This window comes from Pituophis catenifer, unplaced genomic scaffold, assembly GCF_029215685.1.
Source record: "Pituophis catenifer annectens isolate HBS135680 unplaced genomic scaffold, rPitCat1.0.hap2 SCAF_12, whole genome shotgun sequence".
Lineage (NCBI taxonomy): Eukaryota > Metazoa > Chordata > Lepidosauria > Squamata > Colubridae > Pituophis > Pituophis catenifer.
In genome coordinates this window covers 14,447,013-14,473,574 of record NW_027256892.1, presented here as the reverse complement: position 1 = coordinate 14,473,574, position 26,562 = coordinate 14,447,013, and the positions used below count along the sequence as shown (strand labels likewise).

Here is a 26,562-nt window from a genome sequence, read left to right as displayed (position 1 = left end):
CACCAAGTGCTGAAAATGGAGCGTGTGTGTGCGTGTCTGGGCCGCAACCCAGAAGAGGAACTGCCCAGGGCGCATGTGCACACTCGAAAATGAACTTCCGGTTTCAGCTACTGAACTTCCGGTTTCAGCTAGCAACTCTTCTGAGTTTCTGGCGCGCATGTGCACGTGATGATCAGCTGGCCGGCGCACATGTTCACACAGGAAAATGGAAGACCAGCTCTTCCAGTTTCCAGCACTGCCACATGCAAAAAGGCCAGCTGATCATCGCACGCGCCTGCACACCAGGAACCCGGAAGAGGAACAGGCGATGCCATGTGTACCAGGCAACATGGCTCCGCGCGCCACTTTGGGCGCGGGTGCCATAGGTTCGCCATCACGGATATAGGTAGTTCCAAACAAGGTTTTGGTAAAATTGATTTTTTAAAAAAATAGGGCATTCACTTATGACTATTTTCCTGCTTCAGTTAATAAGAAGCAATTACATGGCGCCAGTCCTCCAAGATAGATCAGCCTAGGAAAGCAAAGTCATGCAAGCTAGAATAACTTTTATCACAGAGTTACAGAACAAAATCCATAATGGGCTGTGTCCGATAAATAAAATATGATTCTACAGCAGGTATGTGAATAAGGATCTCAGAGTTAACCCTTTGTGGTTGTCTGGAACAAAGGCAGGGAGGGGCAAAGCACATTAAGACTTGCAAGTTTCTGTTATTGTAACCTCACAATAAATGTAGTATTAGTGTTGTAGTTCCCTGATTTAGACTTCTTCCAAGGCTGATATTTATTTTGCAAGTCTGAACACCATCAGCCTTGGAAGCTTCCTGGGTATGAATCTCCATGCTGGGCCAGCCACCTTCTCCCAGCCCAATCTACCTCATAGTGTCATTATTGGGGCATAGTAGAGGGAATGCTATATATTTTGCCTTGAGCCAATAAGTATTGTATATACAGATATAGTCCCCACTTTCATGCTGTATTAAAAATGGACCAATAAACAAGAGGAATTCAGAACAGAAATCTTGTTATACATCTCTCTCTTTCCCTCCCTCTCATTTCTCTCATTCTCTCTCTCCCTTCCTCCCTCCCTCCCTCCCTCCCTCTCTCTCTCTCTGTATGTATGTCTCAAATGGGCTCAAAAACTCTGAAAAGTGACTTCTAGTTAGTGTTGTCCATCTAATTAGCCTATCCTAGAAAGGAGACAGAGCAAAGAATAATGAAGTTCCTATAATCCAGTTTTTTTTTTTTAAGAAATACACTCACAGCGGTATATACCTTTCTTCTCGGGATATTGTATACCACACCATCAGCAAAAATACAGCCAATACTCCAAGTATCTTCCATCCTGAGCAAAGAAAAGAGTAGGCCAAGGGTTAAGCCCGGGTCCTTCAACAAAAGTGGAATCTTTCAACCGTAAAATACTCCCAAATGTGGAAGAAAGGAGAGTTAGTTTAATAAATTTGAATGAATGAATGAATGAATGAATGAATGAATGAATGAATGAATGGAGTAGGCAGTTTTTTTCAATATTCGGAACACTAATGCTTTCCATTAAAATAAAAACAAACAAACCACACCCCCACCCCCACCCCAAAAAAATAGGTATAGGGAAAGAAATCCATCATGGAATTTGTAAGGTTCTGCTAACTCTAAGTTTCTAGCATTAAAACAGAACAGAACAGAACAGAATAACAGAGTTGGAAGGGACCATGGAGGTCTTCTAGTCCAACCCCCTGCCCAGGCAGGAAACCCTATACCACTTCAGACAAATAGTTATCCAACATCTTCTTAAAAACTTCCAGTGTTGGAGCATTCACAACTTCTGGAGGCAAGTTGTTCCACTGGTTAATTGTTCTCGCTGTCAGGAAATTTCTCCTTAGTTCTAAATTGCTTCTCTCCTTGATCAGTTTTCACCCATTGCTTCTTTTCCTGCCCTCAGGGGCTTTGGAGAATAGCTTGACTCCTTCTTCTTTGTGGCAGCCCCTGAGATATTGGAACACAGCTATCATGTCTCCCCTAGTCCTTCTTTTCATTAAAGTACATTCATATGTACTTGCTACTCTCTCTGCACCTTTTAATGCAGTTACGTTTAAAATTGGGTAGCTCAAACCAGCAAAAGAAATCTTACTTCCAACTTGGCTTGTTGTAATCAAGGCCAAACGCAATGTAGATAGCAGGAGAAACAATGCAGGTAAAGAAAACAGCGTACAGGTAGTCTTTGACTTACAACAGTTCGCTTAGTGACCGTTTGAAAAAAGCCTTGAAAAAATGACTTTTTCATACTTACTACATTTGCAGTACCCACGGCTACGTCATCAAAATCCAGATGCTTGGCAACTGATTCATATTTATGACAGTTGCAGTGTCCCGGGGTCACGTGGTCTCCTTTTGTGACCAACTGACAAGCAAAGTCAATGGGGAAGCCAAATTCACTTAACAGTTATGTTACTCGCTTAACAACAGAGTGATTCATTTTAATGACCGTGGCAAGAAAGGTGATAAAATGGGGCAAAGCTCACTTAACAACTATGTCACTTAGCAGCAGAAATTTTGGGCTCAGTTGTGGTTGTAAGTCGAGGGCTAGCCGTATCGCATCCTTTCTGTGGTGTGCACAAAAGGACTAAAAAAGAAATGAGGGTGCCCGAACTGAAGTTATTTCTGCTTTGAGCTAGGCCTTTCTTTCCTTCAGTAAGAAGGGGAAGCAAAGTTTGGGGTATCGCTTGATATTCGGGGGGGTTGGGGGGAATCTGTAATGGGTTCCTCCTGGTTCGGCCCGGTTCCGCTGAGCCGGTAGTGGTGACGATATGACATCACCGAACCGGTTCTCTTTGTTCAGGAGCTGGGCCCTCCTGCTCCGCCCACGTTATTCTTATCTTTTATTTGGCCCCGCTCCCAATCTATTTGCTGCCTCCCAAGTCCCAGCTGATGGCTAGAAGGAAAAAAACTGTTTAAACTCTTGTCACGGTGCTTCAAAGGGCCGGTCAGCGGTAAAAGGCCATGTGGTGGTAGACCGGTGCCTCCAAAAACAAATGGGTAGACCGGGATGCTTGAAAAACAAATGGGTAGACCAGGACGCTCCAAGAACAAATGGGTAGACCGGTATAGCTCTGCAAGCAGTTAAAAGCCTGATAGACCAGTACCTCTGCTAAATCCTAAAGAATTGTCACATGACCATCAAGCCACGCCCACAAAATAAGCCACGCCCACAGAACCGGTAGTATAAATTTTAGAACCCACCCCTGGGGGGAATGGAAAATAAATCTAACACCTCGACAAAAACTCAAGTACTTTTCCATTGATATTTTTGAACCAATAAAATAAGTACATCTGTAAGCCAAAGAAAAGCCTGGCTTGATTTATAGCCTCTACGCTTCTTGCTCTCCCAGTTTTGAGCTACATTTTTTAAAGATGAAATTAAAAAACACATAGCTCCACTCTCATCTCTCAACAATGTCGAAAACAGAGAACCTAATTTTATTTAGACGACACCCACTCGCTGCGTATCTACTATTAATTCTATAAATCACAGGGCAGGAAAAGAAAACTGAACAGATGGTCAGAACTGAACTGGCTCAGGAGCTCCAGAAAGGCCGTTTAAGCAACCTATTTAAAAGAAGATTATGCAGGACCTAGCAAATTAACGCCTTTAAGTACTTCATCCTGGCAGAGTTTGCAGAACAGACTTAACTTGGTTAATCCTTTTTCTGGGTTTGAATAGTGGATCATTGAACCCTTAACTAACCTAATAGACTGGGTTCACAAATGCACCACGCAGAAAGTAAAAGAGAAAGAGAAAAATGTATAAAGTCAGCTTAGTTTGCTGTGCCAAGACCTTGTTAGTTACCAGCCTCTCTCACACTGAACTGTAATACAGGTAATCCTCAATTACCTGTATTACCTCAATACAACCACAACTGAGTCCAAAATTTTTGTTGTTAAGTGAGACATTTGTTAAATGCATTTTTGCCCTATTTTACAACCTTTCTCGACACAGCTGTTAAGTGAATCACTGAGATAGACACACAGAGAGAGAGAGAGAGAGAGAGAGAGAGAGAGAGAGAGATAATAGATAGATAGATAGATGATAGATAGTTGATAGATGATAGATGATACATAGATAGATGATAGATAGATAGACAGTTGATAGATAGATGATAGATAGATATAGATGATAGATAGATGATAGATAGATAAATAGACAGATGATAGACAGATGATAGATAATGATAGATAGATGATAGATAGATGATAGATAGATAGAGATAGATAGATAGAGATGATAGATAGATAGATAGATAGATAGATAGATGATCGATAGAGAGAGATAGATAGATAGATAGATAGATAGATAGATAGATAGATGATAGATAGATGATAGATAGATAGATAGATAGATAGATAGATAGATAGATTGATTAGCCTATAGGCCATATCAAAGCACAAGGTTCAAACACATATCACCAATAAAATCCTATACAAACCATTTAAAATAAGAGTAGGGTAATATACAATAGTTATAGGATAAGATACAATATAATTTAATACATAAATTTGTAAAATAGAATAAAATGACTTAAAATTATATTTCGGTGTCACCCTTACAATCTACCCCAATCAGTCCCACGTATGCAGATCTCAGCTGAACCATTTTGTTTAAGTCCTGTGCTGTGTTAAATGTTATTTTTAGGTTCTGGCCGCACATAAAGTAAGTTGTTTTGATATGGGGATCCCAATGGGTCCTTTGTTTGGTATATGGACCAAGGTACCTTCTCTCACCCCCTTATGCAAGCAACAGTCAACTAGGATGGGAGCCAGGTCTTCTACCTCTGTCGCTCAGCAAATGCAGAGACGCTCATTGTAGGGTATAGAATGCAATCTCCCATATCTGACCATTGTGCCGAGCTGTTCGAATCTCGCTCGCGTAAATATCTCCCTAAGACGTTTTGGCAGTTGTAACTTCAAATAGCTGTCTACTTGAAAAGTATGTTTGGATTTGCTCAGCCATTTCAAGTTACCCACCTTTAAGTTACCCTTATGCAGTTGATAAGTTAGTAACCTAGTTGTTGAGTGAATCTAGTTACCTACAGGCTCTGCTTCTCAGAAAGTTGCCAAAGGCAATCACATGACCATGGGACCCAGCAATGGTAAAAAAAAAAAAATGAGTCAGTTGCCCAAGCATATGAATTTTTGTGACATGACCATGGGGATGCTACAACGGTGATGTGAGTCACATGGTCGTTAAACGAATCCAGCACACCCAATCGGCGTTTTTGGCCATTTTCCCCTGGACAATGGCAGCAAGTGTTGTAAATCACAATCATGTAATCACAGTGACTCCCTTTACAATGGTTGTACAACTGTGACTCTCTTGCAAATTACACTCATGTTAACCATAGGATGTTGCAACGAGCCATAAATATGAGCCAGTTCCCAAGCACTCCCCCCCAAAAAACACCGACTGCAGTGAGGTGGGAACAGCAGTCATAAAGAGCATTTTTGAAGCCTTTTGTCATTTTGAGAAGTCATTGCGGACTCCCTGTAACTAAGTATTCCCTTTTGTCTCCCTCCCCAAAATTAAACTCAAATCATTCATCGTGACACAGGTAGGCAAACAGAAATAAACTGACAAGAGGTGAAACCACCTGGAGCTCTGTAGTTGGTTCCACTTCATGAAACTTCTCTCTGCCTCATTTTGCAGTTCCATGTGACCCCGTTCAAACAATAAATGACCCTGGCATCACCCTCGATTTTCTGGAAACACTTTTCAAGGGACGGAGAAGAAAAGCTGCTTTTCATTGTGCAACCTTTAGGTGCAACCCAACACTCCAAATTTCAGAGCACTGAAGCTACCACCCTGCTCTTGTGGGGAATTTTCCACACAAGTTGTAAATCTTTAAAATTTAAGCAGAGCTGAAGAAGCTTCTTGGATGAGAAGTGAAACGTCTTCAAAGGAAAAAAAAACAGAAAGTCCAGTTGCCTCCTGAAAAAGCATTTTTGGAATAAGCATGACCTGGATGACTGAGAATCTCTATAGATCTGGGATGGCGAACCGATGGCACATGTGCCAGGGGTGGCACGCAGAGCCCTTTCTGTGTGCACACACGCCGCTGCCAGCTACTCTTCTGGTTTCCAGTGCACGCGTGCTTGCCGGCCAGCTGATCTTCGTGTGTGCCGGAGCCCCGGAAACCTGAAAACCAGCTGGCCAGCATGCATGCGCACAGGCGCCAAGCTGGCCTTTGAGTTTCTGGGGCTCTGGTGTGTGTATGCCAGGGGTGGGTTCAATTTCTTTTACTAACGGTTCTGTGGGTGTGGCTTATTTTGTGGGCGTGGCTTGATGGTCATGTGACAATTCTTTAGGATTTATTTATTTATTTATTTATTTATTAAATTTCTATACCGCCCTTCTCCAAATAGGACTCAGGGCGGTGCACAGCCAAGATAAAAACAAAGCATACAAAATTTAAGAACAGTATTAAAATAATTAAATATTTTGGCCGAAATTAAGATAACCCAATTTAAAATCAATTTAAAATTTAACTCAGGCCAGCCCAGCTTGTTGAAATAAATAGGTTTTCAGGGCCCGACGAAAAATCCGGAGGTCTGTTATTATACGTAACTCTGGGGGAAGGTTGTTCCAGAGGGTGGGCGCCGTCACAGAGAAGGCTCTCCCCCTGGGGGTCGCCAGCCGACATTGTCTGGCGGACGGCACCCTGAGGAGGCCCACTCTGTGCGAGCGTACTGGCCGGTGGGAGGCTATTGGTGGCAGAAGGTGGTCTCGTAAATACCCCGGCCCTAAGCCATGGAGCGCTTTAAAGGTGGTCACCAACACCTTGAAGCGCACCCGGAAGACCACTGGGAGCCAGTGCAGCTCGCACAGGAGAGGTGTCACATGGGAGCGCCTCGTCGCCCCCATAATCCCCCGCGCGGCCGCGTTCTGGACCAGCTGGAGCCTCCGGGTGCACCCCAGGGGGAGCCCCATGTAGAGAGCGTTGCAGTAGTCCAGGCGGGAAATGACTAGTGCCTGAGTGACTGTGCGTAGAGAGTCCCGATCTAGAAAGGGGCGCAGCTGGCGTATCAGGCGAACCTGATAAAAAGCCCCCCTGGCCACGGCCGTCAAATGATCTTCTAAAGACAGCCGTGCGTCCAGGAGGACGCCCAAGTTGCGAGCCCTCTCCGTGGGGGCGAGTGATTCGCCCCCAATAGCCAGCGATGGCGTCAGCTGGCTATATCGGGACGCTGGAAGCCACAGCCACTCGGTCTTGGAGGGGTTGAGTCGGAGCCTGTTTCTCCCCATCCAGGCCCGCACGGCCTCCAGGCACTGGGACATCACTTCAAGGGCATCGTTGGGGTGGCCTGGGGTGGAGATGTACAGCTGGGTGTCATCAGCGTACTGATGGAACTCCACCCCAAGTTTAGCAAAGGTACTGGTCTACCAGGTTTTTAACTGCTTGCAGAGATGTACCGGTCTACTCATTTGTTTTTGGAGGCACCGCTTTACCAGCACACTGCCTTTTAACACTGATCAGCTGTAGGACGGCCCTTTGAACCCCGTGGCAAGAGTTTAAACAGTTTTTTTTCCCTTCTAGCCGATCAGCTGGGCCTCAGGAGGCAGCAATAGATTGGGGGTGGGGCCAAATAAAAGAGAAGAATAATGCGGGGGGCGGGGGGCAGAACCGGTTCAGTGACGTCATATCGTCACCGCTACTGGCTTGGCCGAACCGGGCCGAACCAGGAGGAACCCACCACTGGTGCATGAATGCATACGTGCACACGCAAAAGCGTTTTCCGATTTGGGCACTTGGTGCTGAAAAGGTTTGCCATCACTGCTATAGTTTTCTAGCTATGTACTTTTGGATGAACACCCTTCGAATGGTGTGGGAGTATGAACAGGTTTTCCGAAAAATTGCAGACTACATGAACCATTTGCTCTTCAGTTTGAGATGTAGACAATACAGACTCACCCTCAACAGTGAAGAGATACAGGGCAGAAAATGTCCTGCAGCAAGAAGTCTTCACACCCATTTGCACTACTCAGGTGACCCTGAGGACACAGATAAATCTCCAAGTGGCCTCAACGACTCTCTAAAACAGTGGTCACCAACTGGTGGTCCGTGGACCACTGGTGGTCTGTGAGAAAATGTTGGTGGTCCGCAGAAAAATTATTTGCATTTTATGTTGCACAAAATACTATTTATCTTTTTAAAAAATTCATATTAGTGGTCCGAAGGATTTAAAATTATGAATTTAGTGGTCCCTGAGGTCCAAAAGGTTGGTGACCCCTGCTCTAAAAGAATGCGAATGACCAGCTGTCTGCAAGGAGAATAAATCCTTCCGTTCCCCACCATCCAGTCAGAACTGAAGAAGCTTCTCGGATGAGAAGCAAAACATCTTCAAAGAAAACCCCAGAAAGTCCATTTGCTTCCTGAAAAAGCACCTTTGGGAAACTATGACCTGGATGACTGAGAATCTCCATAGACTTAAATCTTTAAAACCACTGATCTAACTGGTGACTGGGAATGCATTGCTATACCAATCAGTGTACAGTGTACTTCAGACAATAAAAGAAGCCAAGAAGAATCTTGATTTAAATCAATGATTTTAAATGATTTTAAAAAAACAAATATTTTTTTTTAGATGTCTTTTAAAAACCATCAGCCTGCCTCAGATAATGCAACTATGCAAAAGGTGCTCCACCAGTATTATCCTACTTTATGTAAAAGTCCAGAAATTTCCTTTGAAAGAGTGGCTGAATATTTACATAAACAGAATTTACTGAAGAAAATCAAGGACAAATTTTGTGAAATTATTGAAAAGTCTAAAACCGGAAAGGCACCTGGTGCCGATAATCTGACAACCTCTTATTATAAATGTTTTGAGGATAAACTTTTGCAACCTTTACAACAAATGATGAATATCACTTTATGGAATGAAAAATTCCTGACAGCCATAAAAAGGCTAATACACCATTACAAGTAGTCCTTGACTTATAACCATTCGTTTAGTGACTGTTCAAAGTTACTATGGTACTGAAAAAGAAGTGACACAAACATGCATCCCCGTGGTTATGCGACCAAAATTCGGACACTTGTCAACTGGCATGTATTTATGATTCACGTGATCAAAATTGCATGATCACCAACAAACAAATTCAATGGGGAAGACAGATTCCCTTAACAACCGTGTTATTAACTTTGCAACTACGACGATTCACTAAACAACTGTGGCAAGAAAAGTTGTAAAACGGGGCGAATCTCACTTAACAACTGTCTTATATGCAATGGAAATTTTTGGGCTCAATGGCGGTCGTAAATCGAATGCCTAAAACAAACCCTGATTTCCCTATTGAACAGGAAATTATTGACTAACATCTTCACTGAACAAAGGCTATAAATTGTTTACTACAATTTTGGCTGAAAATAATTTTGCCGATAAAAATTGGATTCAAATATATACACGAGTAGGATTTTAAACATGAATATTTTATTGGAGCCTGAACTTTTTCTTTTAGGAGTGGTGGATATACAGCTGGAAAAGAGCAACGGAAGGTGACTTCAGAATATGATTACTCTGTTTGCAAAGAGATGCACAGAGATTACCGTGCACACATGACATGATAGCAGTGTTCCATATCTAAGGGGCTGCAATAAAGAAGGGGGGAGGGGCATGACATATTCTCCGAAGCACCTGAAGGCAGGACTAGGAAATCTCCAAGTCCCTTCCAACGTCAATGATTCTGTTATTCACACACAGATGGCAAGATTTGACATTGTTCATTGCTGAGATGAACAAATCAACTTGTTTGATTAGAGGAAACACACATTCATCAATGATAGGAAGCCCATGTTTGCATAATAAAGATTTTACATAATAAGATTGAAATAATGGATTATAGAAAGAAGGAACACATGAAGCCATCTTAGAGACAAAAGTTTGATTATAATTGTGTATATAAAACTGCTGAGAAGAAGACTGGAAGCATTTTATTTTTATTTTATTTTGCAATTATTTTCTGTGCTTTTTTTCCTTTCTTTTCCCAATCTTCTTTGTCCTTTTCTTTCCTCTTTTTCACATTTACTATTTGTCTTCAAATGTCTTTTTATTATCCACGTTGAACCCTTTGACTAAAAACTATTTAGAAAAACAACAACCGGACTCTTGCAAATTGCTGCGCAAGTATTATTTTTGTGCTTTCGTTAGGGACACTGAAGAGTCAAGATTGCTACTGTTGTTTCTTCCGTTTCCCCTTTTACCCTGTCAATTGGACAATATTTTATTTTTGGATCAGCAAGAGGGTACACAAGGCAGAAAGAAAAAGTCAGCGAGGGTGGACTTACGAGACTTGTTGATCATTTTTATCAGCAGATATGGAAAGGTCTTGCAACTGAGGCTCTCATGGCGAACATCAGGAGTTACCTGGAAAAGGAAGACGTTTGTTAAAAATCTCATCGCACCCAGGAGGAAACCCGAAGAGTTGGGACATATCCTTCCCATGTAGGTCACTGAACTCACAACAGATGGATTGCAACAGCATGTGATTAAGCTACTACAGATTCTAGGGGTGGGAATGGGGGGAGAGATATTGAATATATAAAATGTACTGTGTTAGAACAGAAATGCGATAAAATTGTGCATACTATTTTACTATCATTTTCTTCCTTGATCAAAATGTAAACACATCTCGGATACATTGAAAAGATTCAAAATGCCATATATATACCAGTATATATAATAATAATAACTTTATTGTCATTGCACGTGTATACACAGTATACCCATACAACGAAATTCACTTAACGCCCAAAGACCAGGTCCAACACACACAACAATCCCCAAACACACTCCCACCCACCACAATTCCCCACCCTTAAACCACCCAAACATCCATACAACAGACCAAGTATATAAAATAGCATGTCACTTTTTCTGTTCATCTTTTTGAAATTGTTAATTTCTAATGTTAATTATTGTTTGTAGCCATCGGCAAAACATTAAGTACATTATTACAATTGCTTTTTTTTGGGGGGGGGGGCATGTCAGGGGCTTTTTCTTCCTTTCCTCTTGGTCAGAATTATAAGTTCTCCAAACAGTTCATATTTCAAGCATATTGCTCTTTCTGTTATTTTTTGACATTTTTAACCTTTATTTACCATCATTATCCTTGATCAAAATTTAAACACTTTCCAGATACAGTGAAAAGATTCAAACGCTGTCTCTCTCTCTATATATATATAAATATATAAATGTGTATATATGCTACACACACAAACACATGTACACACACAAATATTCAAATCTTTTCAATGTATCTGGAATGTGTTTAAATTTTGTTCAAGGATGAAAATGATGGTAAATAGATGCACAATTGTAAATATTCTTGTAAAATAATCAATATTCACTCAGTTTCATTTACTGAACTCAAAATGAGCACATCTGAAGATTTAACAACAAATGGTCAACAAATACATTTAATAGCCTTTTTGCACATTATTTACACTCCAATATACATTTATGCCTTTTCAGCTTGGATCATGCAACTATATATGTTTGCATTTGATAAAAACTGACATCTGTATTACGTTATATATGGATATATATCCATTCAGCAAAGAAACCAAAAGATATTTCCTATTCTCCCTGCATTTTCAGACAGAAAATACTGTTCGTCTAAAATTTAACCATGGGAAAACTTTAGCTTCCATCCCTTGCCTCTAAATTTACTGAGAAACATTTTCTTTTTGCAGAGAGAGAGAAAAATAAGAACCGTACAAAGAAGTGCATTCTAATTTTTCACATTCAACAAATTTTAAAGGAAGATCTCAACCATAATAATAATTAAAAAAAAACATTTAGCTGAACGTTCGCAAAAATGAATCACAAAACAACAGGTGTGTTTACACTGCAGATTGCATACAATCCACCTTTTCCTTTCATTTCATTAATCAGGTTGAGAAGGAAGAAGTAATAAAACTTTTCTATTGGCCGCCTTCTCCATCCATGAATAAAGTTGCCCCAATCCACATCTCTTCTGACAGAGCAGAACTTACCGCTTCCATGATTCCCTGCAAATTTCAGCACCCTGGTCTTGCACATCTCCCAAAATAGAAAAGGGAGCTTTCCTGCCCGTTTCACTGTTTACTCGCAAACACACCTATGCTTGAAGTCAACTTTCATGCCCAGGCTGTGCCATGCAAGCTGACAAATGTGAATAAGAGATGAAACAACGGTTTGGAAAAACATGTTCCCCGGTTCTGATGAACTGTGCAAAAACTCCTGTCCAGTTTTAATCACTTCAGCCTTGATTTTATTATTTATTTTTTTAAAAAAGAGAGCCTGCCCCAAATCATAAAATCTCTCCATTCTATTCTAGCTACCCAATGCAGAAAAGATCCACTTTAATCCCTCTGAAGAACAGCAGCTTGGAAAGTGTGATTATGTAGCAGGAAATAGCATCTTCCTTCCCCCTCACTGTTCAACACCTTCTTTACAAACACAGGGACTTATGACCAGTTCTTGCACTTACAACTGTTGCCGCATCCAAGAATCACATGATCCAAATTCGGTGGCTTGGCCATTGGCATGTATTTATGACGGTTGCATTTTTCCAGGGTCATGTGATCCACCACTTGTGACCTTCTCAATTGTCTTTTGACAAGTCAAGAGGGAAGTCTGATTCCCTTTAATGTCCAATCGTTGTGGACGTTAAGGGGAATCAGACTTCCCTCTTGACTTGTCAAAAGCCAATTGGGAAGGTCACAAGTGGTGGATAACAACCGTGACCAAAAAATGATTGTAAAATTTATTTATTTATTTATTATTAATTTATTTATTAGTCATATTTCTATGCTGTCCACTCTCCGAGGACTCTGGGCAGCTTACACCAAAGACAGTATACTAAATAGCATATTGCCCCCAACAATCTGGGTCCTCATTTTACCCACCTCAGGATGGAAGGCTGAGTCAACTTTGAGCCGGTGAGATTTGATCTGCTGATCTGCTGAACTAGCAGTCAGCTGAAGTAGCTGCAGTACTACACTCTAACCACTGTGCCACCTTGGCTCATTAAATGGGTGTGACTACTTAACAACCCCCTTGCAACATAAATTCTGGCCCTAATTGTGACTGTAAGTGAAGGATTACTTGTAAGCTCTCCCAAATCAATCATTTTAAGGCATATTTCATATTTTGTTTACACAACACTGCAGACAAAGGGCTCATTCCCACAACATGCTAAATCATGAATTATCCAGTTCCATTTTCCAATCTAACCTAACTTGTTGAGGACACTCAGCCAATAGCATAATCGGGGTCACAATGACACACAGTCAAGGAAACAAGTAAAAACAAAAATTGTGGGCAAATGGTAATTATTTCCTGAAGGCTATCCCCGAGAACGGGATCATTGAACTTGAGGCACAAATATCCTGTTTCAGACACATTGTGCAAAGACCTAGTTTTCTGGACAAGGCTTTTAGGACAGGAAAGTGAGACAGAAAGAGGAGATAATTATCAGCAGAATTACAGATGATGGAGGAACCATTGGAAGTCCAGAAGGACCAGGTTAGGGATAGAATATCATGGGAAAAAATCTTACAGATTAACAGAGTTGGAAGGGACGTTGTAAGTCATCTAGTCCAGCGGTCACCAACTGGTGGTCCGTGGACCACTGGTGGTCCGTGAGAAAATTTTGGTGGACCGCAGAAAAATTATTTGCATTTTTTATATTGCACTAAATCGGGTCCTCAAACTACGGCCCCTGGGCCGGATATGTGCAATGAACGTTTGTGTTGCTGCAGAGAGTCTCCCCCTTCGGGTCTTTTTGTGTGGGTCAGAGGGGGACAGAAATTCCGACTTAGGGTCTGCTTCAGCCTCCTGGTGTGGGGCTCTGGGAGAAGGCTGGAGGGAAGCACCATTGGTGGCTAACAGCCAGAGGGCCTCATTCCAGTGGGACTGCATCATGGCCTGGAACTGGCTGACATCTCAGCCTGCTGAGCCTGCAGGTGCCGGTACCTGGCCTTGAACTCCCACAGGTCTTCCCTCTGCTTGGAAAGCCTATGCTCATAGTCCTCAGTGAGATGCTTCTGCTGAGGTTCCTTCTTGGCCAGATCCAATTTGAACTAAGTCAGCTGTTTTGCCAACTCTTTCTTGTGGTGGCTGCTTAGCTCCAACAAGTGCTTCCTGTTAGGGCCCTAAGGAGCCTGGGCAGGCAGGTGAGGAGTAGCTGGGAGAGGAGAGGTGAGTAGAGGCCAGCGAGATGCCCCTCGACACAAGTGACACCGAGTTGGCCATGCCCACCCAGTTACATGACCATCTAGCCATGCTCATCCAGCCGGTCATTAGGCAGACCATATTAGTGATCCACGGGATTTAAAATTATGAATTTAGTAATCCCTAAGATCCAAAAGGTTGATGGCCCTGATCTAGTCCAACCCCCCACCCAAGCAGAAGACTCTACACCATTTCTGACAAATGGCAGTCCAGTCTCTTCTTGAAAGTCTCCAGTGGTGAAGCTCCCACAACTTTCAAAGGCAACTTCTGTTCCATTGGTTGATTGTTCTCACTGTCAGAAAATTTCTCCTTATTTCTAGGTTGAATCTTTCCTTGATCAATTTCAATTCATTATTCCTTATCTGGCCTTCAGGTGCCTTGGAAAATAGCTTGACCCCCTTCTCTCTGTGGCAGCCCTTCAAATATTGGAAAACAGCTATCATGTCTCCCCTGGTCCTTCTCTTCAAATTGATGTATGGATGCTAAGAGGTGCCACTGACTTGATGGCTCTTCATCAATCCATCAATCACTGAGAAAGGAGCCTTCTTCTAAAAGCTAGTCATTTGTCCTTGCAAAGTAGACATCATAAAACCAAACCTTGTAGAGATTTTCAGATTTCTCAAACCCAAACAAAACACAACAATCTGTGTCCCATCACCTGCTTTTACACCACTTTCAACCTTCAGTGATATATATCCTTGGCATGGGAAACCCCTGCCTCCCTGTGTTTCTGATGTACAATTCCCAACACCTCGGGCACAGGTATGCAAGTCTTGGTGTATTCGGGTCTTTACCCATGTAAGATTGAGAGTATCTTGGTGATGTTTCGACGAGGTCCCACTCGTCATCTTCAGGCTGGTGTCTTCAGCTTCATGCATGTGCGAGCAAAGCATGATCGGAGATGCTGTCTCTCTATAAATACTGGTGGGGAGGTGTGGAGTGCTGGCTTTGTTGTTGTAAGCGGGTTGGTTGGCTGTGTTGTTACATCTTGATTAGTTGATGGAGTTGATGTTTGCAGATTAGTCAGCTGTTTCGTAACATCCTGTGTGGGCGAGGTCCTAGCTGTGTGCCCATTAGGCTTTTGTGTTTTAACAACCTGGGTAATGGGCCGTGTGGCAGCATCCTGAGCTCCAGTGTTGTGACATCCTGAGTCCTGAGCTGCAACATCCTGGGTAGTTGGCTGTGTTGTAACATCCTGAGCTTTAGTGTTGTGATGTCCTGAGTTCTGTGATGTATTGTCTTGAGCAGATGGCTGTGACGCAACATCCCGGGCTTTGGTTTGGCTCCGAGTCTGAGGTCTTGTCATGTGCTCATGGCGTGTGTTAGTTTGCTTTGTGTGTGGATCAGAGGGGGGCTCAGCAGCTGGCAATGCCGCCGCAATCCGGCTCCTGGATGGTGGCTGCATTTCGTCTATGGGATGGGATTGGGTTTGAATCTGGTGAGGATGATTGGTGGTGGTGTCATGTGTTATCCTGGGTCTGGTGTCAATGTTTGTGGCTGGGGCTCGTTTGTTGACTAGGGCTAGTTTCCAGATGTCTAGTAGGCGGGAGGTATTGTCACGTTTATTCATGTTATGGGGGTGTTTCTCTATTTTGATGGCTTCCATAATTATTCTCTTGTTGAAGTGTTCAGTTTTGGAGATTAATTTGGTTCCTTCAAAATCAATTATAGAGAGACAGCGTCTCCGATCACGCTTTGCTCGCATATGCACGAAGCTGAAGACACCAGTCTGAAGATGACGAGTGGGACCTCATCGAAATGTCGCCAAGATACTATCAATCTTACACGGGAAAAGACCCGAATACACACACACACACACACACACACACACACACACACACACACACATATTGTTTAAAATCTCCCGCTTCAAATATGGCAAATAGCAACAGCCTAAGAGGCAGTCAACTCATAGCCGAGCAAACTATAACTTGCTTTTCATGTGATGTGAATAGGTTGCAAAAAAAAAAAAGGGGGGGGGAGAGGGAAACAATTATTAAAATAGTTCCATAAACAAATGAGAAAAGTTTGAGCGCAAACATAAATAACTGGTTGGTGCAGTACATAGCAACCCGAAATCCGTGTATCTTTTAAAAGTATACTTAGGAAATGTACTAATTGCTTTGTTTTCCCACCAGAATCCCATTACAGATTCCACTTATTCTTCTTCTCGTAAAACACTCAGCAATTTCAGTCCATTACCCAATTTTGGTAGAAATCAGCCATTTCATTTATAGACCCACCCCTTCCTTCCTTTTGAAGAATGACTATCAGCCCAGAAAACAAACAATATCAATAAATTTCCAAATAATCATGTTAAAACTCTCTGGGTTTTATACAGGCCATTCGGTTTATATATTCTCATCAAAAATCTACTAAATTGTGATTGTAATAGTCTGTTTAAAGTGTCATAATGAATGAAAACAGGGAGGGAGGGAAGAAAGGAAGGAAGGATTTGATGCCTTATAATTAAAACGTTCTCTTGTTTTAAACCCTGAACACATCTGATAATTTATGGGGCATTGTTGGACTTGGGTTCAAATTAAGATAGATAAATTATTAACTAATAATATCAGAGCCACCCTCTTTTTAATTATAATTATGCAGTCTTCAGTGTATTACCTACCTTGCTCCCTGAAACTGGGAAGGGCGACACCTTACTCATTTCAACTGAACTGTGTTAAGTGATGAGCTAAAACAGATTGGAAAGGGAGGAGAAAAAGCCAGGAACTCAAAGGAAAAAGCGAAATAATTGAATCGGCAAACTTCTAGGCAAACAGAAGAACAAAACCTGGATTGCAATAATGGCATTAGGGCCAAATGCAAAACTTTAAAAATAACTCCTCCCCCCCCCAGCTTATTTTTTTTAACACAAAAAGGCTGGAGCGTGCAAAGCTAGAAGGAAATACAGCTATGAAAAAAAATGTTTTTAATCCTTGATCTCTAGCTGTAGATCAGGAGGGATAGAATGAAGGATGGAAGCACTTTCCAAAAACTTTCAACTAGTCCTAAGAAAAGAAAGGCCCCAATTACTCTCTCTTGTGGACTGATAAGATTCTCTTTCTTTTGGAAGCTTAGTTCCACCTTCCAGCTCCCTAGGACAAGAAAAGAATTGCAGGAGCAAAATGACTTTGCTGCTTATTTTGGAAGATGCCCTTTTTTCATGCCTTCTATCTGCTGCAAGAGTGAAAAGAGGGAGAACTAAAGCATAGGGCTTAAGTATCTACCAACAAGGCTTTGTACGCAGATTAAAAAAATATATATGCAAAAATTAGAAAACACTTCCAAAACCAGGCCTTTAATTGGATCAGACCTTGTTAGATTTGCAAAACTCTCTCTCCACCCTCCCTTTTTCTCTCCCTCTCCTTCCCTCTTTCTCTTTCTCTTTCTCTCTCCCTCCCTCCCTCTCCCTCTCTCTCCCTTTTTCTCTCCCTCTCCTTCCCTTTTTCTCTCCCTCTATCTCTTCCTTCCTCCCTCTATCTCCCTTTTTTTCTCCCTCTCTTCCTCTCCCTCTCCCTCTCTTTCTCTCTCTCCCTCCCTCTCTCTCTCCCTCCCTCTTTCTCTTCCTCTCATTCTCTTTCTCTCCCTCTCTCCCCCGCCACATTTGTGTAAAATATGCAGGTGCCATGGAATCATTAATGACACATTTAATTTTCTCAATCCATCTTTGTTTTCAAGTAGTCACTTTCTACTCCAGTTGTCCCAGAAGAGGCCTGCTCCAGTGCATTCTTGCTTGCTAGAGGCTAATTTGGTTTCCAGGAAGTAGAGAACCAAACAGCCATCCTATTAGGACGGCCTCTGCAGCCATCTTGTTGCAACGTTTCTCCATTTTCTCTTATCTGTTGAATGTAACAACAGGCCAATGTAGGGCTCAGGAATCCACTTGACTATTTTATCAGTGTAAAACACACTATTAAAATCGCAAGTTGGTTATCTTTGCTAGCCAAGACCAAACAACAATTTGTACATTCATGAAATAATACACTATAAAATTAGCCACACCAGAGTTTATATTATATGGGGAGAAGACAGCTTCTAAGAGCCAGAAACAAGAAATGCAGATAGTCCTCGCTTAACGATGGCAATAAATTTCCAAAATGTCTTTCTGATGGGACTAAGGTGCCCAGCATTGTGTTTGTTAGCCTATTTGAGGTCCTTTTGTTATGTTTTGTACTATAATGCACAGTTTTGCCCAGTTAAAGGTTACAGAAACATGAATTTTAGTATATAGATTTGGTAGAGCATAAAAGTACAATAGCTAATTCATAAACATGTATATGTTTGTTTTGTCTTGTTAATGCACTTTTTTGGGGGGGAGCAATGTTGCTTAGCTGTGTTTTGTTTTTGTATTATTATTATTTTTTAATTTGTATATTAATGTTTCGAATAAAATAATAAAATTGAACTAAAAAGAAGTGCAGTAGCTAAGATAAAATGCAAGAAAGCATCTTCGAATGCCTTGATTCCTGATCCTTAGCGCTTACATTCTGGTAAAGTTTTGCCCAAGGTTACGAGTTTGTATTTCTGAAACAGAAAAGCGGCAATAGCATTTAAACTCATATACCGCCTTTTAGCGTTTTACAGCACTCTCTGGGCAGTTTAAGAGTCAGTCCCAAAGGTGGTTTTTCAAGAGGCAACTGGACTTTCTCTTTTTTTCTTTGAAAACGTTTCGCATCTCATCCAAGAAGCTTCTTCAGCTCTGATTGGATGGTGGGGAATGGAAGGATTTGTATTCCTTGCAGACAGATGGTCATTTGCATCCTTTTAGAGCAGGGGTGTCAAACTTGCTGCCTGCGGGCCAGATGCGTCACATGCTGGCCCCGCCCCCACCCAGTTTAGCAAAGGGGGGGAAAGTCCCGATATGTCACGTGACACCACCGTGATGACGCGAGTTTGACACCCCTGTTTTAGAGAGCCCTTGAGGCCATCTGTATCCTCAGGGTCACCTGAGTGGTGCAAATGTGCATGGAGCCTTCTTGGCTGCAGGATATTTTCTGTCATGTGTCCATTCACTGTTGAAGACAGATGCAGGCTGTTGGGGATGAATCTCAAACTGAAGCGCAAATGGTTCTCGTAGACTGCAATTTTTCTGGAAATCTGTCCATACTCCCACACCATTCAAAGGGTGTTCATCCCAAAGGGCTCCAGATTGACTCAGCCCTCCATCCTTCCAAGGTTGGTAAAATGAGGACCCAGATTGTTGAGGGCAAAAATATTGATTCTTAAATGTCTATGGAGATTCTCAGTCATCCTGGTCATGATTGTCCCAAGGTGCTTTTTCAGGAGGCAACTGGACTTTCTTGGTTTTTTTGAAGACGTTTCGCTTCTCCAGTGGTGGGTTTCAAAAATGTTTACTACTGGTTCTATGGGTGTGGCTTGGTGGGCATGGCAGGGGAAGGATACTGTAAAATGTCCATTCCCTCCCTGATTCAGGGGAAGGTTACTGCAAAATCCCCATTTCCTCCCGATCAGCTGGGACTTGGGAGGCAGAAAATAGATGGGGGTGGGGCCAGTCAGAATTTTTACTACCAGTTCTCTGAACTACTCAAAATTTCCACTACCGGTTCTCCAGAACTGGTCAGAACCTGCTGCAACCCACCTCTGCGCTTCTCATCCAAGAATCATCTTCAATGAAAAAACAAGAAAGTCCTGGGGACTCCTGAAAAAGCATCTTTGGGGACTCCTGAAAAAGCACCTTTGAGACACCATGACCTGGATGACTGAGTATCTCCGTAGACATTTAAGAATCAATATTTTTGCCCTCAACAATCTGGGTCCTCATTTTACTGACCTTGGAAGGATGGAGGGCTGAGTTAACCTGGAGCTCTGTCAGGATCGAACTCCAGGTTGTGGGCAGAGTTCGTCTGAAACTTTAACCACTGCACCCCAAGATGCAAAATGCTGCCTCAGTTGACTCCTTAAGGATTAATTGTACTCATTCAACAAGATGGGATGGACTTGGGAGGCCTCCCCTAAGGCTTGTTTTAGCCAAAAATGGAGATGGCATAGTCTCAGATGAATCCCCAAGGTGATGCAACTTAATTCTAACCGTATATATTTGACCTTATAAAATCTAATTGCTGCTGGAATGCAGCTACGAGCATTAGAGCTTGCATACTTAATTAATAGCAATGTCCTACATGATTTTGTATTAAGCTCACACACATTTCGTTACACCAGCCATTGGAAGATTGAAAACGGATGGTTTACTGCAGATAAACAGCTGAAGAAGAAAAAAAAATGTGGCTTAAAAAATTACATCAAGGCAAGCTAAGAGGAAAAAAAATGCTCATGCAATTTGGCATACAAAACACCCTGAAAGTAGGGGGGGGGGGAAAAGGACTATAAAAGTGAATTGTCGGATAACTATTTAGAGTTGAAGTCCACACATCGTCCAGCGGCCAAGGTTGAGAAACACTGATTTAGAAGATTGAAGAATTTAACCATCAAACAACCAAGATATAAAAACCCCTGAAAATTAAGGGGACAAAAATTTGTTGCAGAACTCAGAACGCCTGCTTTATCCCACAGTTACATAAAAAAAAAATTGCACTCATATTTAAATGCCTCTCCTGACAAACATTTTAAATTATCTTGGACAGATTATTTCTGTTACTGTTTATTTATTTATTTATTAAATTTCTATGCCGTGACTCTGGATAGTTTACAGCATCATAATAAAACCATATATTTTCTTTATATTGAAAATCATGCCATTTTTGAATTCACTCAAAATTCAGCATGTTGTTCTCAAATTTAAGCAAACAGGGAAAACAGATAGAAAGAGACAGACAGACAGAGACAGAGAGAGAAACAGAGAGAGAGAGAGAGAAAGAGAAAGAGAGACATAGAGAGAGACAGAGACAGACAGACAGGCAGACAGACCGAAACAGAGACAGACAGACAGACAGACAGACAGACAGACACACAGAGAGAGACACAGAGAGAGAGAGACAGAGAGGGAGACAGAGACAGAGAGAAAGAGATAGACAGTAGGCAGACAGACAGACACACACACACACACACAGAGAGAGAGAGAGACAGACAGACAGACAGGCAGACACAGAGAGACAGACACACAGAGAGAGAGAGAGACAGACAGACAGACAGGCAGACACAGAGAGACAGACACACAGAGAGAGAGAGAGAGAGATGGAGGTAAAGTTGTCATATTTAAAAACCTACCTATCGCTTGTTTATTTGCAGACATTTTGTTATCAGACCAGGTGTTGCCTGGTGTGGTAATGAAACATTTGCAAGCAAGCAACCTAGCCAATAGTATAGCAAGGATTCCACAGTTCAAGCCTGAATTACACATACCCTCTTCTTTTGCTATGTGCCTCTTTCTGTCACTGTTTTTCTTTCACTGGTATCTGAAGACCGGCTGCCTCCCACTTGGCCATAACACTGAGTCTTCAAAGACCAACAGCTCTTGATAGACTTGTCTTTCATGAATATAACCAATCTCCTTTTTTTTATAGCCAACCATATTAATAATGACAGTTTGACTAGTGGTTTAGACATCAGGCTAGAAAGCAGGAGATCATGAGTTCTAGTCCTAGTTTTCTTTCTCTCTGCATCTCTCTCTTTCCCTCTCCCACTTTCTCCCTCCTTCTTTCATTCTCTCTCCCTCTCTCTTTCATTCTCTCTCTCTCTCTCTCTCTCTCTCCCTCCCTCCTTCCCTCCCTCCCAAGTTATCACCATGTCTTTCTTTCATGAATTCTAGAAAAATGTGCTTTTAAATATGTAAATCTTCTTCCAATCAGCTTCATTGGACGGTCCTGAACCTACTGTTATAATAAAACAATGATTAGTTGCCAAGACTATAAAAATACTGTAATTTTGAGCAGCTGCCAAGGCACACAGGAAAAAACCTGTTATGAGTTTATGAGATTGTCAGGTATCACAGCAAAATCCTAACAACAAACTTTCCCCTTCTGTAAATAAATGAAAATTGATTGTAACTCAATGATCAGCATTCATGTTCCAGATTACATGTCTATCAAATTAATATTAATGTTCCTTTTCCTTTCAGATAAAAATTTAATGGCAGAGCTCACGCCCTGGTTTTCGTAGGTAAAATGAACAGCAGCAGAGATTAAAGAAATCTTTGCTGTTCATATCCCCAGGAGAGATTCTTGAATCCCAGGCTAATTGGACACAAAACTCCAGTAGCAGAAAATGGTAGAAACACCAAACGTTTCTTGGCATAAACACCATAGAGTCACGATGTAAACACAACCTTAGATTTAAAGGGTGTGCTCCACAATCTCTCTAGTAATTTGGAGCAATTTAAAGGAATTAAGCATTCTGTTTAGAGCAAGGGTCCCCAAACTTGGCAGCTTTAAGACTTGTGGATTTCAACTCCCAGAATTCTCCAGCCAGCGTAGATTAGAGAGAGAAATTATTTAAACTAGAAAAAATCACCAGCTGGCTTTCTCTGCTAAATGAAGAGATCTCCAGGGAGAAGAATATCTTGTGTTGCCCCAAATTTTGATTGAAAGTTTTCTTTCTCGTACATACAGTCCAAGCCTAGATCCCTGATGCGCTAACAAGTTAAGAGGAAGAATGACCCTCTACAAGGAATTTATCCATTGCTCAAGGATTATGTTGGCCTATTTAAATATATATATATACATATATATATATAAACTTTTGCTTTCCATCAACCTGCTCAAAAGATTAGCATCATGATGCAACTAGATGCTTTTTATTTTAAGTAATAAAAAGACTGTGCTAATCCAAATGAAGAATTGTTAACCCAATACGGTATAAGGTATTCATTCATGCATTCATGCATTCATTCAATATAACCACCCATCTCAAACAAATGGTTCTTTATAATACAGCACAAAAATAAACAGAGATGTCTACCAGAGCCAAGTCAAACTTAGGTGGTTGGCTTGGAGCACTTTCAACTAAAGGTATCAGCAAATTCATTTTCTAAGATAAATTGGGGCTGGGCTTAGTAAACTTCAACAACTTTCAATGAAATAGAAATTCAAGATCCCAAAAGAATATTATTAAAGCTAAGAGTAAATAGCAAGTCAAGAAAAGAGCATACATAATGTACATGGGTGTAGATGGTATGTTTTTGTGTTTGGCTATGAATGTGACAAAATGGGTGTAGATGGTATGTGTTTGTGCATGGCTGTGAATGTGACACTATGGGCAACAATGAATACAAGAGAAAGGTGTAGATATATGTGCAAAACCAGGTCGTTCAGAGGCCATGATTTCTAGCTGCAGTTACTAAATGCCAGTTCATCCCAAAGGTTCTTTTTCAAAAGGCAACTGGATTTCTGTTTTTCCTTGAAGACGTTTCACTCAAGAAGCTTCTTCAGAATGCCTTTTGAAAAAGCACCTTTGGGACAACCATGATCTGGATAACTGAGAATCTCCGTAGACATAAACCCCAGGTCAGTCTATAACAGGGATGTCAAACTCAAAGCCCGAGGCCCAAATCCGGCCCATGGGGTGCTTAGATCTGGCCCACAGGGCTATCCTGGAAACAGCAAAGGACCGGCCTGCGGCACCACTGTGTTCTGTCCCCCTTCCTCACACAGGCAAACGTAATACCAAGCACGCCTACCAATATTTTATTAAGTAAACAGATTAGAATTCTTGGCAGACCAAGGTTTTGGCGGCAAACTGCCTAATACCTGCCAAGACCGTTTTCACTCCCATAAAGCAGAAGAGGATTTATCTTCAGTCCGTACCAGGAGCAACAAATTATCCACGAGACAAGAGTTTAGTCAATGTTCAGTCCAAAATATATCCAAGCCAAATTTCAGAGATCACGATGTGACTTTCAGGGTTTAACTTCGTCCGTCACAAAGCCTGAAGAGCAATCCCACCCACTTTTATTCCTGGTGAGGCGTGGATCCGTGACTCAGCTCAATCTCTGGCCCTCCCACACCTCTTCCGTTGCTGTGCACGCTTCTCCCTCCGACATTGCCTGGGGTCAAGCCAGGATTCATCATCCTCGCTCCCTATCAATTGGTGCTCTGATATGTCTTCCTCCTGGCACATCCCAGGCTGTTCCTCCTGGCCTTCGGATGGAACTTGAGGCATTGCCAGAAAGGAGGGTCCTGGAGAGGGAGGCCTTGTCAGTTCCTCCCCATCACCTTCTGAGTCCTCTTCCTCTGTTAGGACAGGCTCGGGAGTCGGGGTCACAACACACTGCCAGTGAAAACAGTGCTCGGGAAGGCCACATGCGGCCCTCCTGAGCTCCGTTTTTGCTGGCAGAGGGTTGCAGGAGGCTCAGGAGAGCCCGTTTTCTCTGGCAGAGCGCTCAGGCCACCATAGGCACCCCCGACATGAGTGATGGTGAGCTAGTTACGCCCAGTCTGGCCACGCCCCCCCCCGACCCTCCCGAGATCAAACACAACGCTGATGCGGCCCTCAATGAAATTGAGTTTGACACCCCGGGTCTATAATAAAGCTTTCCTCATTTGTGATTTAATTGAACATTTCAGAGTCCATTATATTAAAGAGATAGCATCCTAGATGGGTTGCAATTGGTTCTTCGTGCCATGCAATCATATTGCCACAAACGCACTGTAAGCCGCCCTGAGTCTCCGGAGAAGGGCGGCATATAAATCAAATAAAAATAAAAATAAAATAAATAAAAGACTATTAAATAGATACATTTGGAAAAAATGGGAAGCTGATGGCTCGAGCAATGGATCCAGACCTCAACCAAACAGGATCTGAATGCACCTTGTACATCTTCTACTCAAGGAGATTAACCAGCGGTGATATCCAGTTGGTTCTATCCGGCTCGTGCGAACTGGTAGCACTGGTGTCGGATGACTCCACCCATCCACCAGGACGTCATTATGTCCCGCTTTTGACCCTTTGTGCATGCGCAGAAGAGGCACGCGTGCTCATACTCCCGAACCGGTAGTGAAGGTAAGTGCATTTCAAATGAGTGTGCAGTTTTCAGGATTCTTGCAGGAACTGTATATTTTGTGTTGACACCTTTTGATGAATCCTGTCATAATGTTTTTAAAGGATGTGGTAGATACTCCAACACCAGGCCCCATAGAGCAATTATCTTGTATCTTCCTCTCATTCCAACCATCTCATTAAAAGATAATATTCACACTGAAGATTTTGAAAATTTACCCTCAAGGCAGATTTCCATGAAAAGGTATTTCTTTTCATGGAAATGGACAGTATCTCATAATGTCTTAGAACAGGGTAAAATACCAGATTTCATTGAGATTAGCAAACATACAGCTGTGTGTTGTTTTCCCTGTAAATGAGCCAGAAAGTCAGCAAGTGATCATGATAAACCTGGATTTTGAACACAGGGGACAAACTGGGTTTCTTCAGATGCTCAGGGTTATCACTCCCAAACCTTTAGACATTAATGACAGCTGCAACTCATGAGGATAGTATGAAATCTTCAGGATGATGGGCAACACATTATAAGTTTTATGCTACTGATATTATTTTCAGTTGTTTTTGAGAGGTTTTTTTTTTTTACTATTTTATTTATCGCAATTTAAAACATTTTTATCCCCATTTTCAATGAAATATCCAATGTCAGGCCCAAACCCAAGAATGATTCATCTGAGTTCTTTATTGGTTCTCACCTATAGAAGAAAAAAAAAAAGCTTGCAGATTGGGGACTCTATTATCTGCATCTATGATACACTCTGGGAACTATTAAGGAGAGGCTGTCTTCACCCTCTTTCTCTCACACATAACACACAAATTGAGTAGCCTTCTGGAATGCATCCCCACCTCTTGGGGATCCACCTCCTGACTACATTCCATCACACCCAAGGAGCTCCTTAGCCTGTAGCAACTGAGCCAGTGAGACCCGAACTGCCAAACTGCTGGCAGCCAGTGATCAGCAGAAATAGCCTGCAGTACTGCATTCTTTATTTTTTTTGGATAATTTTTTTTTTTAATATACAAAAATTCAATTTTCAATTAAGCAGTGTGTTGTCCGAGTACCAATAATTTTGAAAAATAAACATAGTATTTACAATGATGTTCATTACATTGGGATAGATGAAATTAAATATTTCATCTATCATTGTAAACACTATATCAGATATGCGACAAGGAGCAAACTCCCCAGAGAGGTACATGTGAGGTTTACCAAGAAAGCAATAAGAGCGGAGATATTACAAAGTGTAAGAGAAGATGACCCATTGAAATATAAAGGGAGAGAAATAGTAGTCCTAAAACAGATCCCCAGAAGAGTAAGCGATATAAGAAAACAATACAAATTTTTGACAACACAACTAATTAAGCATGGAGTAAACTTCAGATGGCTGATAC

General features: G+C 41.8%; 1 protein-coding gene across 5 annotated transcripts in view; it reads right to left on the bottom strand.

Annotated features, from left to right (window-relative positions):
* ST3GAL4 (ST3 beta-galactoside alpha-2,3-sialyltransferase 4) overlaps positions 1–26,562 on the bottom strand; it is an 80,527-nt gene that overhangs the window by 21,092 nt on the left and 32,873 nt on the right. For 4 of the 5 annotated variants that reach the window (XM_070952612.1, XM_070952609.1, XM_070952610.1 and 1 more), the window contains 2 exons: positions 10,332–10,410; positions 1,273–1,342 (listed from right to left, as the gene is read on the bottom strand). In XM_070952612.1, coding sequence (XP_070808713.1) covers positions 1,273–1,342; positions 10,332–10,347 — 86 coding nt within the window. In that variant the 5' untranslated portion in view covers positions 10,348–10,410. Of the gene's footprint in view, positions 1–1,272; positions 1,343–10,331; positions 10,530–26,562 lie in introns of those variants that run through there. The other variant, XM_070952608.1, reaches the window with a different exon arrangement.